Genomic DNA, 15070 nt, shown 5'->3' with positions numbered 1-15070 from the left:
TTTTACAGATGGTCTCTAAATACCTTCTTCTTCCTCTTCATCCTCTTCTTCATCCTCTTCTGTACAGTGCTGCCGGGTACAACGGCTATCTCTGTCTTTATCCTGAGATGAAGATGATGCTTCTGTTTCTCCTACCATAACTGAAGAAATTTCGCTGGAAGTCGTTTGACTGGCTGTTTCTCTAACTTCACCTTCTTTGTCAAACCTGAGTCTTTTTACCTCATGTCCCTCAGCTTCCACAGCATCTTCATCTGGATGTTTATTTTTCAAAGGGCTCACTGAGGAAACTTCTGATTCAGATGTCAAAGAGTCACTGTAAATGTTTTTTTAAAGTGTCATTAGTAAGATTATTTTCCCCATCTTCTACATCCACACTCATAAGGTTAAATAATGTTTTAAATTGTATTTCAGTGTCAAAGTTAAATTATAACACCTGAGCAAAGAAAAACACAAGAGAATAATTTCAAGGTAACCTAAACTGTTTGATGAATAATTCCCAGTAGGACTTAGAAAAAAAGCTTTATGACCTTTCTGTGCAATTATCCAGTAAGTTAAATATTCTCCTACAATAAACCTGAAAGTCTTCCATATGGACATACTCTCTAAGTCCTCTCCTTCATTTAGTCTTCCTTCCCTTAATGTGATACAGAAAATTTGAAGATATAAATAAAAGGTGTCCTTTTATGAACTACAATGAGAAACGATTCACAAAATCAACTTATTTATAAAGATCGTTTCTCTTTTCAAGTAACTTTCAGAAACAACAAATGAAATGGATCATCATAGCTACTTTACTTTTAGACCCTAAACAGTCTCCACAAATTAGCAGTTTTAAGTCTTGTCTATGTCCACCTTCAACATTTGCCACAGCTGCAAAGAGAAGCCAGTGCTCCTATAAACCACATGAAAACCTTGTTCTGTCCCTCACAACTTATAAATAGTAAGTGGTAAGTACTGATTAAATGTTAACTTTAACTTTTAATAAAAACACTGTTTTTAAATATAAAACATACAAACCTGTGACTTTTCTCTTCATTTTGCTGCAAATTTGCCTCTTTGCCGTCTGTGCTCTCAGGCAACCCATTTGTTGTCATGGGGGCTGACAAAGAAACCTTTGGTCGATTAAGTGGCCTGGGTGTCCCAGGCCCATTTATATTAGACCTATAATAAGATAAATGAACATCATTTCCTATTTTTAGAAAAAGTCATCCCTCTTAAGGTATGTTGATGTGAATATATCACAGAAGTATTTGCTGCAACTTTGTTTTCAGGCCCATGCCTTACCAAATTAACTAATTCTATGTAGTTCATCCTATAGTGTCCATAAAATGCCCAATTTTAAAAAAGTACACTAAGCCTGCTACTCAAAATCAGGACAATGCAAACTCTGTAGGTATTAAAAATCTAGAATCTCACCTCTCAGTATAGCTTGGTGAATTTCCAGGAAACATAACACCATTCATTCGATTTAAACTATTGGAATTGTTTTTCCTATAAGAAAAGAAAATATACTTGTGGATAACTTAATTTTTTTTTTTTTTTTTTAGACGGAGTCTGGCTCTGTCACCCAAGGTGGAGTGCAGTGGCGCAATCTCAGCTCACTACAACCTCCACTTCCCAGGTTCAAGCAATTCTTCTGCCTCAGCCTCCCAAGTAGCTGGGATTACAGACGCGCCATGCCACATGTGGCTATTTTTTGTATTTTTAGTAGAGACGGGGTTTTGCCATGTTGGCCAGGCTAGCCTCGAACTCATGACCTCAAGTGATCGGCCCACCTTGGCCTCCCAAAGTGCTGGGATTACAGGCATTAAGCCACCGCAACTGGACTTTTTTTTTTTTTTTTTAAATAATGAGAATTAGTTCATGTTAGGAGTGCATGGATCTATGATTCCACCCAACAGTCCCCCTCAAGATCTTACTGGGTAGATGCCATTTGAAGCAAAGGGAGTGTGATGGTTGATCCTGGTATAACATCAGGAGCTTTAAATCCCAAAAATGTGGGGTTCCTCATGTTGGCCCAGTAGTTTGCTGCTGTTGCTAAGTTTGGGAACATTCGTGGTGATAGCTCGCCAATAATGGGGTGGCAAAGTACACCCCCAAACTCAAAATATTTCCCCAATGCCTTTTTAACCATTGTTTTTTTCTCTTCAAAGACTGGGATCTCAGACACAATGGCCCGTAGAGCAATGGAGCCATCCACGCACTGATCTAAAAACATTCTCACAGCATAATAGGTTGTCATCTGCGCTTTCTTGGCAACTAACTTGACTTGCGTAGCTTGCATAGAAGGGATTCAAAGTCTCCAAACTGAAATGTGAACACTAATTCTCCAACCCACGGTCTTGAGCTGATCCGATCTATGGCTGATTCTGCATTGCAGCTGATTAGCAGATCAGCACTCTCACCATGTGAATGTCTTCCAATAGACGCCATCATTGCCTTGAATCGTCTCTGAACTTGGAGACTGCTGGCGCAAATCTTATCACCTGATCCAGCGGCAATGCCTATCAAAGGTCACAGCAGTGGCGGAGAACTGATGACTTCTCAAGGGCAATAAAGTTAGGCATATCTTTGAATCCGCTAGCATAAGGAGTACCCATTTCCTTGTTCTCATTCCCAACCACAATATTAGACCTCTTGCTCACACCAACACTCAGTAATGCCTCGTGTAACCCATCAAATATGAAACACAAGAATACTAAATTTGGGGTCACAGGGTGGAAATGAGATTTATGTGCTGGGTCTAACATAGACTTGGCTGCTTTTTTAATGTCCTTAACATCCCCAATGCTGGGTTGGGGTTCCAATGCATCCAGTGGATACTGTCTGCTTTTCCCAGATAGCTCAAATCTTCCTTGAAGGTCAGGGAGCCCACTCCTGTCCATTGCGTCATCTGCTGGGCTGCTGGTCTGTGAGTCCTTTCTTAGATGAGACATTGTGGGTAACTGGTTCGACTTAATTCTTTAATTTTGGTATGAATCATGGGTCTAAAAGATCTTTTGTAAGATCTGTCACAGACCCAAACAAAAAGACTGTGAGAATTAAAATAAGCATACAATTTAAGAAAAGAATCCATTATTAGTTGCTATGACTTGACTCTGCACTTCTTTACCATTTTTCCAAAATACCTCATGTTCATTAGCAAAACAAAACATATTTTGGTTCACAAAAGAAATTTTTATCATATATATATTTTAATAGTTTTTCTGTCAGGAAATATAGTATGGGATTATTTTATTATCTTATTTAGCAACATAAGTATATTCTTGAGAACATTTTAAAAACAAATGGACTGGGCTGGGTGTGGTGGTTCACACCAGTAATCTCAGCACTTTGGAAGGCCAAGGTGGGAGGATCACTAGAGTTTAAGGCTGCAGTGAGCTATGATCACTCATCACTGCACTCCAGCCTGGGTAACAGAGTAGTCTATGAAAGCAGAGCCAGATTAACCTTAAACCAATGGTTCTCAGCAGGGGACAACCTCCCCTCCCTGCCTTTCACATCTCCAGGAGACATTTGGCAATGTCTAAAGATATTTGGAGGGGGGAACACTACTGGCACAAGTGGGTAGAGGTCAAGGACACTGCTAACCTCTTATAAGCCCCAGGACACCCACTCACAACAGAATTATCTGGTACAAAATGTCCATAGTTCCAAGGTTGAGAAATTGTGTCCAAATTTAATTCTTACTTTGCTATATCTAAATCTTGACAACTGGAAATATATTCCATCATAAAGAGAAAAGCCATCAAGCAGTTATTCCAAACACGGGAATTATGCCCTAGAGACACCCTGGAAAGGCATCCAGAATGGCATCTCAGGGCAATGAGTGCCACCACAGTATGTAAATCCAACAATATTAAAATTACAGTAAATCACCAATCTCTTTAATCCAAATCTCTTTACTGGAAAAAACATTTAGATAATGTTATCAGTAATGTTCTACTTTGGGGACTGAATGGTAGGTTCACAAGTATGTTATCACACTTAATTACATATAAAATAAATCCAATCTATTTTAAGAATATATTAGAAGCAATAAAATGATTAAATATAGTAAACAATATACTAGAGATAGAAAAAATATACTTACTCTGAAGAAGGATAAACACAGCTAACAACCATCACATTCTGCAATAACAAAAATCAGTGATTTAGTAAGAAGAAAAGTACTACAACATAAAGTTTAATCATTTTTGTTTCTAAAATCACTCTGGTGGGTTCAATTTCCATTGATTCTAATTTTGCTAGTAAACGAAAATGGTTAAAAATGAAAACTGGTAAAACAACAAAAACTAAAACAGTAACAAAGGACCAAAAGAGAATATCCTACTTTTCTGACAAAGTCAGGCTGGTCTCGAACTCCTGACTTTGTGATCCACCCACCTCAGCCTCCCAAACTGCTGGGATTACAGGCATGAGCCACCGCACCCAGCCCACACCATTTCCTTTATTCAGAATACCCTTCCCTTATTCTAACACTCCCTCAACCCCCTCCACACACAAACACTAATGTTTATCTCTAAATCTGACCTGCATCTTTCTACTCAATACCTCATTTACATGCTTGGCACCAATAACTTTCCAAAGTTATGTACCTTTGAACTCCAGAATTGAGAAAATGAATTCCATGGGCAAGTTTATAAAACACTCTATAAAGTTAAAATAGCAATTACAACTTCTCAGAACCTTTAATAACTTGATATACACTATGAATTTCCAAGAAATAATAAGCTGCTTTCCCCAAACTTCAATGATCAACACACAAACCCTCCTCTACCCGCTCCTGTGAAATCTCTCTGTAAAACAGAATGCAATTTGGAAAACAATTTGGGAAACTCAAGGTAGGCTGAAAAACATATTTCAAGAAATGGTACCTGAAACAGATCTTACTCAATGTTCTTTTCTAAAATAAAAGCTATTACATCACAGCATAATTCCAACAATAAAATAAATACCTTTTCTACTCCTCTGAGAAATTTGTCTGTTCCTGTATAGTTTCTCCTTGGATCTGTTAACAATTCACATAGTCGCTGAATAGTAAAAGGGATACTGCAAAAAAATATAATTTTACAGTGTGAGATCACTTATAATCAAGAGAACGAGGAACATTATTTCTTTTGCTAGGTAAAGCTGTATCTAGTCACCCATGTATTAAGCTGCAAAAGAAAATGCTGTAATAGGGAAATAAATGCATGAGTCATTTAAAAAAAGACAATAAAATAAGCGTACCTTTCTATTTAACAAAAAATCCATTCTCCCTTCCTTTAAAAAGCAATAAAGGCGGGGGGGGGAGAGGGGGAATGGTTAACGGGTACAAAAATATAGTTAGATAGAATGAATAAGATCTAGTATTTGATAGCACAACAGGTTGACTACAATAATTTATCGTACATTTTAAAATAACTAAGAGTATAAGTGGACTGTAACACAAAGCATGAATAAACGCTTGAGGTGATGGATACCCCATTTACCCTGATGTGATTACTATGCATTGTATGCCTGTATCAAAATATCTCATGTACCCCATAAATATGTAAACCTACTATTTACCCACACAAATTCCTGTTTTTTTTTTTTAAAGCAACTTAGAACACCCAAAATCAACAGAAAGCTTCAAAACTGAGGAAAAAATTTTTATATAACAGAAAATTATAAATCCTGATAATCTGATTTTTAAGTTTACAAGAGAGGTTACACAAATAATAATCAAGTTGGGGGTTATTTAATATATACATTTTTCCTCAAGTATTCTTCTGCACTCAAAGGTTGCTTTAAAATTTTCAAACAAAACCACAAATAAAGTATTTTAAATGTGGTTCTGCTCCATTATTACAATTTCATATATAATCTACATGTTTAATCCAACTTAAAATATACACCACAATATTTATTTAACTTTACCAAATAATTTCACTATACTTCAATTCTTCCTTGATCATAGTAAATACAAAACTGATATAAGTTGGAACTAAAATCATTTTATAAATATTTTTAAATTTTGAGCTCATGTAGCTATTAGCATTCATAAGAATTACAAGCTGAACAGAACAGCAGAGTTATGAGCACGAGGTACGACAAACACAGCTAAGAAGTACAAACATAAGTCTTCAGACTTCAGTGTCTGCCATACCAAGCTATTTATTCTCTTTAATGTAAAAGAATTAAAAAGCCTCAAATTAATAGTTAACATTCACAAAGGTCTTCATTTTTTATAGGCAGTGCGACACAGAATTTTCTTCCAGCACAAGGTATAGCAGCTAGTGAGTTACAATGCCAGGACTCAAACCCAGTCTAACTTCAAATCTCATGTCCTTTCCATTGTACCACACATATTTTACAAAATTATAGTTGTTTATTTTCTAACTGGATGAACTACATTTGGTTCTCATATTCTTTGTATCAATACTATGCTTATGTTCAAAGTATAAGATGTGCAAAAAATTCTGAAAGTGCTTAAAGTACATAAAGTGCATGTTATTCATATGAGAACAAATGTTTTTAGATAAATGAGAGTCCAAGAATCAATCTTTTGTCTCAAACCTAAGATCGAATCCAAACCTAAAAGTGAGAAAACTGTTCTACCAAAACACAAGGCACAGAACAAAAGATTAAATGTTTGTCTGATATCCCAAACATTCAGAAGCAACTAGAAATTCCTCTGGGTTTCTGAGCAATACTTTTTTGCTTTCGAAAATCTACTCAGAGTGAAGTACAATGTCAAAACGAAGAATCCTTTTAAATGGGGAAGTACAAAGCACACCAGCAGCGTTACTAATCATGAAACAATAAGCTTACACATCTTTTGTTTCATTCCTATAAAGACAACACATTAGAAATCTATAGCTAATACACAAAACTAACTCTACTTTAAAAATGTTTAAGCATTTTCCGCATGTATAACAAACAGTATCAGTTTCTCAATGGTCTGTCCGTGAAACCCAGTATTATTGTGGATTTCAGATTAGTGGTATATTCACCTTAGCTCCTCTTCTAGTTCACGGCTCTTCAAATCTTACACACACAACACACCTAAGCTATTTCCTCATTAATCACCCCATAGTGATACTGTCATTAAAAGTTTATTATTCAAAATATACAAAATAGCACCAACAGTTTGGGTATTCAACAAGTGTTTGGGTATTCAAACAGTACTTAACTGAATAATACTGTCTAGTCATTATGCTTTTTCTTCCAACTAAAATTCTTTCCCACATTAAAACCTAATGTTTTCTCACTAATTAAAATTAGTTTAAACAGATGAATATTTTAAAACTTCTTGTTTAACAACATTTACAATGAATGTTTTGGCTAATTTTCTTTAGAAATGTAAGTTAAATTGTAGCCAATTATTAATATTTTATGTGTTGGTTAACATTAATACTGCTTTGGGAGGGGGGTATGTGTTTACACAGCAATGTCAGCAATAACAGCCTATGATAAAACGAGTTTAAGTTCTTAGACAATTTCAAAAGCTTTTTTCAAAAGATCCTTATTTCAAAAAGTAAAAGAAGCTTTTAAAAGTCATTTTACCAAATATGCAACAGATGGCACTAAAATGTCACACAACACTTCCTTTTCTCACATGACAGGCTAAAACCCAACCAAACACTTCCTGCAAATCAACGTATCCACTGGAAATATTAGTATGATAAATGAATATAACAGCAGCATTGAAAGGTCTCTGTACATACAGACTGTACTTTTAAACTTATTCCATAAATATAAGAGCCTATTATAAACTGGAAATACCAACCTTGCTCAACAGCAGTCAAAAGACATGTAAATAATTACAATTACAGTAATAAATAACAACATTGTATAAAAAGTGCCATGGAGACAGAATAAACTGTATGCCAAGCTTAGTAAGCATAACACTGGAAAAATTTAATTTGAGGTAGGCCTCTAAAAGGAGGCACAAGAATAAACCAGATAAACCAGTACAAAATGAATGCATTTGGTACAAGTATATGAAAGCTCTGCTCTCTTGATACTCATCCATTAGACATAGCATACAAAACAGTTTATTCTAACTTCTGAAAATATTAAGGCTTTTCCCACACATACTAAGAAAAGCAAACAGAGGGAGAGAAGCGTTAAACACACATGCCATCCATTCTCAATGAAAAGTCTATTCAGAAATCCTTAAATTTGGTGGGGAGTGGTGACCAGATGTTCAATAGCAAAGTTACACTGTAAAATAAAAAACTCTGGGCCAGGCACAGTGGCTCACGCCTGTAATCCCAGGACTTTGGGAGGCCGAAGCAGGCGATCGATCCCCTGAGGTCAGGAGTTCAAGACCAGCCTGGCCTGTAATCCTAGCTACTCGGGTGGTTGAGGCAAAAGAATTGCTTGAACCTGGGCGATGGAGATTGCAGTTTGCAGTGAGTCGAGATCGAGCCACTGCACTCCAGCCTGGGTGATAAGAGTGAGACTGTCTCCCTCGCCCCCCACCCAAAAAAAAAGCATTTGGTTTACTCTGCAATGATATATCATCTGATTTATTCATATTGTAAAATGGAAAACTAAGATGATACACGGAACTGAAAAAAGGACATGACTAGCATCTCAAATTTTTTAAAACAGTGCCTACAACATCCGGTAACATTTTTTAAAACCCCCGCCCCAAACATTAAGGATCCACCAATGCTAAATATATATATATTTTAATACACACACACACACACACACACGCTACCCCACTAGGAGACCTTACTCAAACTGAATTTACCTAAGTCTTCATGGGTCTCATGGGTCTTGTCTGAAAACAAGGGTTCTACAAGTACACTTCAAAGATTATCATGACGACTAAATATGACATAATGTATATGGTATATTAAATCACCTAACAGTGCCTAAAATATTTTTAGAAAGTTCAATAAATCTTAGTTCTTACTGTCATCATTCCATCTACTCTTTGACAGAGATTGTGGGAAGGCACACATGGTCCAAAGACCAACAAAACCAAAAGTATAGCTCTGTCTTTAAAAAAATTCCCTTTAATTCCAAGGAAAATAACTAACCCTAATTAACAGGATCACACATTTTACCTTATATATCTTAATTTAAATGCAAGCTGTCCCTATTTACTTTTTTTTTAAAGCAGAAATCTTGTACACCTAAAAGCTATGGAAATTCAAATTCCAAGAAAGCTGCTGAATATCAGGGAAAAGACATCTCAACACAAAGTAGCAATTCAATGCTATTTTTTAAAACATAAATTTTAAAGTCATAAGGCTAAACACTAAAGAAATAATGTCTTAAGCATGTATTTTAACCTAAATTTCTATAAAAGTACTAAGTTGAAAAGAAGGCACTCAAAAAATAAGTGCACACTTCATTCAGACTCTAAGAAAATCAGTTTAACTACCTTAACTTTATATTATATAAGCAACTTTTCCACATGAAAAAGACAAAGGAATGTAACATGTAGCACAGAGGCTACTGGAGTAAAAAGCTAAAGAAATTACCATAAAACCTGACATCCTACTAAAAAAAAAAGTCAAAACAGTCATTTACTTTTATTTTACCCATGTATATGTGGATTTTACTGTCTTTTCTGACTAAATGACCACATTAGTGGTGTCTTACTTAACAGAAATACTGAGTTAAACTTAACTGTCAACATGGAGACAATATCTGTTATCAAAGACTGAATAAGTTCATAATTTTGTTTACACCTACGAAGTCTTACAAAAGTCAGAAATACCATTAGAATTGTATGATACTAGCTTTACTTGAAGCAATATGTTCTTTCTGTACTCGGGCTTTAATATTTACGTAAACATACACATTCATAAATATTTATATTTATGAATTTTGGGTTAAGAAGTGGTGCAGACATTAGTTTACTTACATCATTGGAGTTCCTTATCATTATTAAAAGAGGCGAAATTAGCTGAGCACGGTGGCTCACGCCTGTAATCTCAGCACTTTGGGGGACCGAGGCGGGTGGATCACCTGAGGTCAGAAGTTTGAGACCAGCCTGGCCAACATGGCGAAACCCTGTCTCTACTAAAAATACAAAAATTAGCCGGGCATGGTTGATGCATGCCTGTAATCCCAGCTACTCAGATGCCTGAGGCAGGAGAATTGCTTAAACCCAGGTAATAGAGCAACACTCTGTCCCCACCAAAAAAAAAAATTCATACATATATAATCTTATGTCTCAAATCAAATGACAGATTTCGCTTTTTTTTTTTTTTTTTTTTTTGAGACGGTGTCTCGCTCTGTCACCCACGCTGGAGTGCGGTGGCACGATCTCGGCTCACTGCAACCTCTGCCTCCCGGGTTCAAGCAACTCTCTTGCCTCAGCCTCCCGAGTAGCTGGGACTACAGGCGCCCGCCATCACGCCCAGCTGATTTTTTGCTAATTTTTTGTATTTTTAGTAGAGATGGGGTTTCACAGTGTTAGCCAGATGGCCTCCATCTCCTGACCTCATGATCTGCCTGCCTGGGCCTCCCAAAGTGCTGAGATTACAGGTGTGAGCCACCACGCCCGGCTAATTTCGCCTCTTTTAATAATAATAAGGAACCCCAATGATGTAAGTAAACTAATGTCTGCACCACTCCTTGACCCAAAATTAATCTACAGCAATTGTCAAAGCTTTTAATAAAGTTAATCATCTCTTGGAGTTCCTATAGTCTGAACTGTTATTTTATTTGCATCAAATATAACTAGCAAGAAAAAGTTAATTAGGCTTTCTGTTATTTTCAATTTTTAAGTTTATTAAAGAGAGTATCACATCAAGCCATATTACCACTAGACAAGACCAGGTGGGGAATAGTAAGGAGGCATGGTTACAAAATCATGCCAATTCTCAAGTAATTAGTCTAAGAGAAAGAAGGGATAAAGAAAAAACAAGTAGGGGTGGGTGGGTGTGGGTTTGTGCGTGGGAGACAGGAATCTGCCACAAATAAGTACATTTTAACTAACATAACAAACACTGACACAAATAATTAACAGCACAAAAACCTATTTTCCCCAGCCAACTGGGGAGCACAAAAATCAGGAAGCAATAGTGGATCAACAGTGTCAGAGAACAAAGTAATAAATGGCTAAGGACCCATTCTCTCAGTCCCTGAATCATCTGGAGCTAACCGTAAAGCAAACAACATACAAACTGAAAATCAAATGGGGGTTGTTTTATTCTACAATCCAGATTTTGGAGTATAAAAGTCTCATATATAACTTTAAAAGATCATGAGCAGTACTCTCAGCTGTGACTGACTGTACCTGCTTAACAGATGATATAAAGATTATTAGGTATCAAAAGTTTTCCACTTTTTCCAGACTTCCTCATAAATATATAGGAATGCTATTTTAGTCTACTGTTCACAGAGTGAGGAGGCCGACTGCCTACTTTAGAGAGGTCTTAGAGGTAACAGCAATGACAAGAAAGGGTCACGACTTGAAACATTAATTTACTTTTATATTCATTATTCTTTCATTTTGAAAAATTCAGAGAACATAAAATAGTATCTTTTAAAAATGCCAGGAATGTAACTTACATGCTCTCTTATCCCTCAAAATGCCTCTTTGTGTATACCATTATAGGAATGAACCCACTACCTACTAGCAATTCCTAAATTCTACTCATGGTCTCCGTAACAGGAGGAGGATTTTCATAAATGGCCCTGGTTTGAGTAAACCCACATACTCTTTTTTATTATAAATCCAGAGGGCATAAAATGGCATAAAATGGTCTTTTAACTGACCAATTCATTAAAATTTTTAGTTTCATTCATTTTAATTTTTGGTGTTTCTCACCTGACAAACTGTAACTTCACTTTTGGAGAGTAGCTATAATCCATCTTCTATGAAATTTTAAAGTTCCAAAGTAATTTTAAAAGACAAGAAAATGACCAAAAAAAAAAAAAAAAGAAAAAAGAAAAGAAATTAAGCATTCTACTGTCATTCTTCTATGTCTCAATAGACAAAATACAGATATAAATACACTTTTATTATTTTTTTCTAGTCCCCAGTTATTCAATATTTATTCTTTTCTTTACTCATTCATTCATCTATCCATCCATGCACCTAGTCATTCCATACTTGTCTGTTTGAGAACCTACTATATTCAGGCACTCACTCTTCTAGGACTTGTTTGGAAGACTGTTACCCCAGCTCTCCAGAAGCTTATAGTTCAGGAAATCAAGTAAACAAGTGCATGGACAATTTCCACTTCAAAGAGGGAAAAATCTGTACTTTGGCCGGGCGCGGTGGCTCATGCCTGTAATCCCAGAACTTTGGGAGGCCGAAGCTGGCGGATCACGAAGTCAGGAGATCGAGATCATCCTGGCTAACAGGGTGAAACCCCGTCTCTACTAAAAATACAAAAAATTAGCCAGGCATGGTGGCGGGTGCCTGTAGTCCTGGCTACTGGGGAGGCTGAGGCAGGAGAATGGCATGAACCCGGGAGGCAGTGGTTGCAGTGAGCTCAGATTGAGCCATTGCACTCCAGCCTGGGCAACAGAGCGAGACTCCGTCTCGAAAAACAAACAAACAAACTTGTACTTTGGTAATACACTAAAATAATTTTAGAAAACGGATAATCTTTCTTACAGCAAAATACTAGGAAGCATTTAATATAAAACTTTTATAAATTAAAAGCAAAAACAACAAAAACTTACCAGTAAGAAAATTAGCAAAAGAAAGCCAAAAGAGAATATAAAGGGCAATTCACAGAAAGGCTGTTAGGCACATAAAAAGATGTTCCATTTCACTTGCAATCAAGAAACACAAATACAGACACATATACAGTACTGAAGAATTACAATATCTGCACTTATTACAAACGAAGGCATCAACAACCACATTTTGCTAAGTCAATTTTGCAGCACTGATAAAATGAAAATTAAGTGTTCATAAGCTAACCTAGCAATTACATTTCTACAAATTAAAAAAGCAACAATCTGGCCAGGCGCGGTGGCTCACGCCTGTAATTCCAGCACTTTGGGAGGCCAAGGTGGGTGGATCACCTGAGGTCGGGAATTCGAGACCAGCTTGACCAACATGGAGAAACCCCACCTCTACTAAAAACACAAAAATTAGCCGGGTGTGGTGGCGTATGCCGGTAATCCCAGCTACTCAGGAGGCTGAGGCAGGAGAATCACTTGAACCCAGGAGGGGGAGGATGCAGTGAGCCAAGATCGTTCCACTGCACTCCAGCCTGAGCAACAAGAGCAAAACTGTGTCTCAAAAAAAGAGGCAACAATCTATACGTATATTCAAAACATGACATTCATCAACAAAAGATACATGGAAGGATGCTCACTACAAGCACTGCTCGTTAACAGCCAAAAAAAAAAATGCCTGCCATCAATCAGAACAGGCAAATAAAAACTTATAATCTATTCACATAATAGATAACAATGTAGCCATTTCAAATAAATAAAAAGATAGCTTTAAATGTACTAATATAGACATGTTGAAGCTTCTCTAAAAGGAAAATACAACTAGCATATACCATGATTCTACTTTCACTCTTTACGTACTTCTGTAACAGTGGGGATCTTTTTAAAAGCATGAACATACACCACTTTTGTAATTTAAAGATTATCTATTACAAATGGGGGGGAGGCGTGTATAAGAATGGACAAACCCTCAAACTAGTGGAAAACCAACAAAATGTTACTTCTTAGTAAATATTTTAAAAAACGATATATATATAAAAAACACAAAAATTGAACATTTTGCAGATATGTTTCAACATACCAATATATTAAAATACAGACAAAAAAAGAGTAAATTAGAAATAGAAAAATCTTAATGTATCACTGATTAAGACTTAGATTCTGCCTGCTCAGAGAAAGTGATTCATAAACTGAAAAATCAAATTTAAAAAATGTAAGTTCGGGCCAGGCGCAGTGGCTCAAGCTTGTAATCCCAGCACTTTGGGAGGCTGAGGCAGGTAGATTACTTGAGGTCAGGAGTTCCAGACCAGCCAGGCCAACATGGTAAAGCCCCGTCTCTACCAAAACTACAAAACTAACAAACAAACAAACAAAAACCATAGCTGGCTGTGGTGATGCACACCTGTAATGCTAGCTACTCGAGAGGCTGAGGCTGGAGAATAGCTTGAACTCGGGAGGCGGAAGTTGCAGTGAGCCCAGATGGCGCCACTGCACTCCAGCCTGGGTGACAAAGACTCCACCTCTAAATAAATAAAATAAAACAAAACAAAACAAAATTTCAAAATACGGTTCAGAAAGTTTCAAAAGAAGAATGCTCAGGCATTTAATGACTGTTCAAATCATTTTCTGAAGTAGGTGAATTACCCTCTTTTACACATTAAGAAACTACAAATATTTAGATATATATAATAAATTTATAATACACAATTATATTTATTTTATTATAATATTTATATATAATATATAATACATGTATTTGTTTCTAGCCCAACTTAATGTGAAAGAACTGAAAATGGTATTTGCTATTACTAATTCAGAATCAGAAGTAAATCTGCTTACAAAGCAGCAGTATAATTTGACCTGTTTCACCTTTTTATTTTTGAATGACAGCCATAATTTATTGAAATAAAAGATGACTCACTATGTCTAAGTACTATTTATATATATGTACAATTTATAGATAACCCCGAGAAGTATTCTCTTTTGAGATGGAGTCTCGCTGTCGCCCAGGCTGGAGTGCCCTGGTGAGATCTTGGCTCACTGCAGGCTCCGCCTCCCGGGTTCACGCCATTCTCCTGCCTCAGTCTCCCGAGTAGCTGGGATTATGGGCGCCCGCCACCACGCCCAGCTGATTTTTTTGTTATTTTTAGTAGAGATGGGGTTTCACCGTGTTAGCCAGGATGGTCTCAATCTCCTGATCTAGCGATTTGCCCACTTCGGCCTCTCAAAGTGCTGGGATTACAGGTGTGAGCCACCACACCTGGCCCCGAGAAGTATTCTTATCTTGAACATATTCATTTAGTTCAATAGTAAATCTTATGCAACATGCTTCTAAAATGTATCATGTGGCTATTTCTTGGATAAGTGCCTTTGAAATGCTTTTTTTCCTTTTTCTGAAAATTTTTAATATTGATATGGAAATATACACATATTG

The 15070-nt window shown here is 36.5% G+C and overlaps 2 protein-coding genes across 3 annotated transcripts in view; both read right to left on the bottom strand.

Moving 5' to 3' along the window:
* Window positions 1-15070, bottom strand: part of PPP4R2 (protein phosphatase 4 regulatory subunit 2) — a 70730-nt gene that overhangs the window by 4034 nt on the left and 51626 nt on the right. For both annotated transcript variants that reach the window (XM_032149503.2, XM_058437165.1), the window contains 5 exons: window positions 4959-5052; window positions 4094-4131; window positions 1417-1491; window positions 1018-1161; window positions 24-313 (listed from right to left, as the gene is read on the bottom strand). In XM_032149503.2, coding sequence (XP_032005394.1) covers window positions 24-313; window positions 1018-1161; window positions 1417-1491; window positions 4094-4131; window positions 4959-5052 — 641 coding nt within the window. The remainder of the gene's footprint in view (window positions 1-23; window positions 314-1017; window positions 1162-1416; window positions 1492-4093; window positions 4132-4958; window positions 5053-15070) is intronic.
* On the bottom strand, window positions 2178-4058 carry EBLN2 (endogenous Bornavirus like nucleoprotein 2). The gene is given in 3 exon segments (XM_032149505.2): window positions 2178-2513; window positions 2516-2953; window positions 2956-4058. Coding segments are annotated over 3 exon segments (813 nt in total). The 5' UTR covers window positions 3077-4058; the 3' UTR covers window positions 2178-2259.

Source organism: Hylobates moloch, unplaced genomic scaffold (assembly GCF_009828535.3).
Source record: "Hylobates moloch isolate HMO894 unplaced genomic scaffold, HMol_V3 SCAFFOLD_4, whole genome shotgun sequence".
NCBI lineage: Eukaryota > Metazoa > Chordata > Mammalia > Primates > Hylobatidae > Hylobates > Hylobates moloch.
This window is presented reverse-complemented; position numbering and strand designations above follow the sequence as displayed.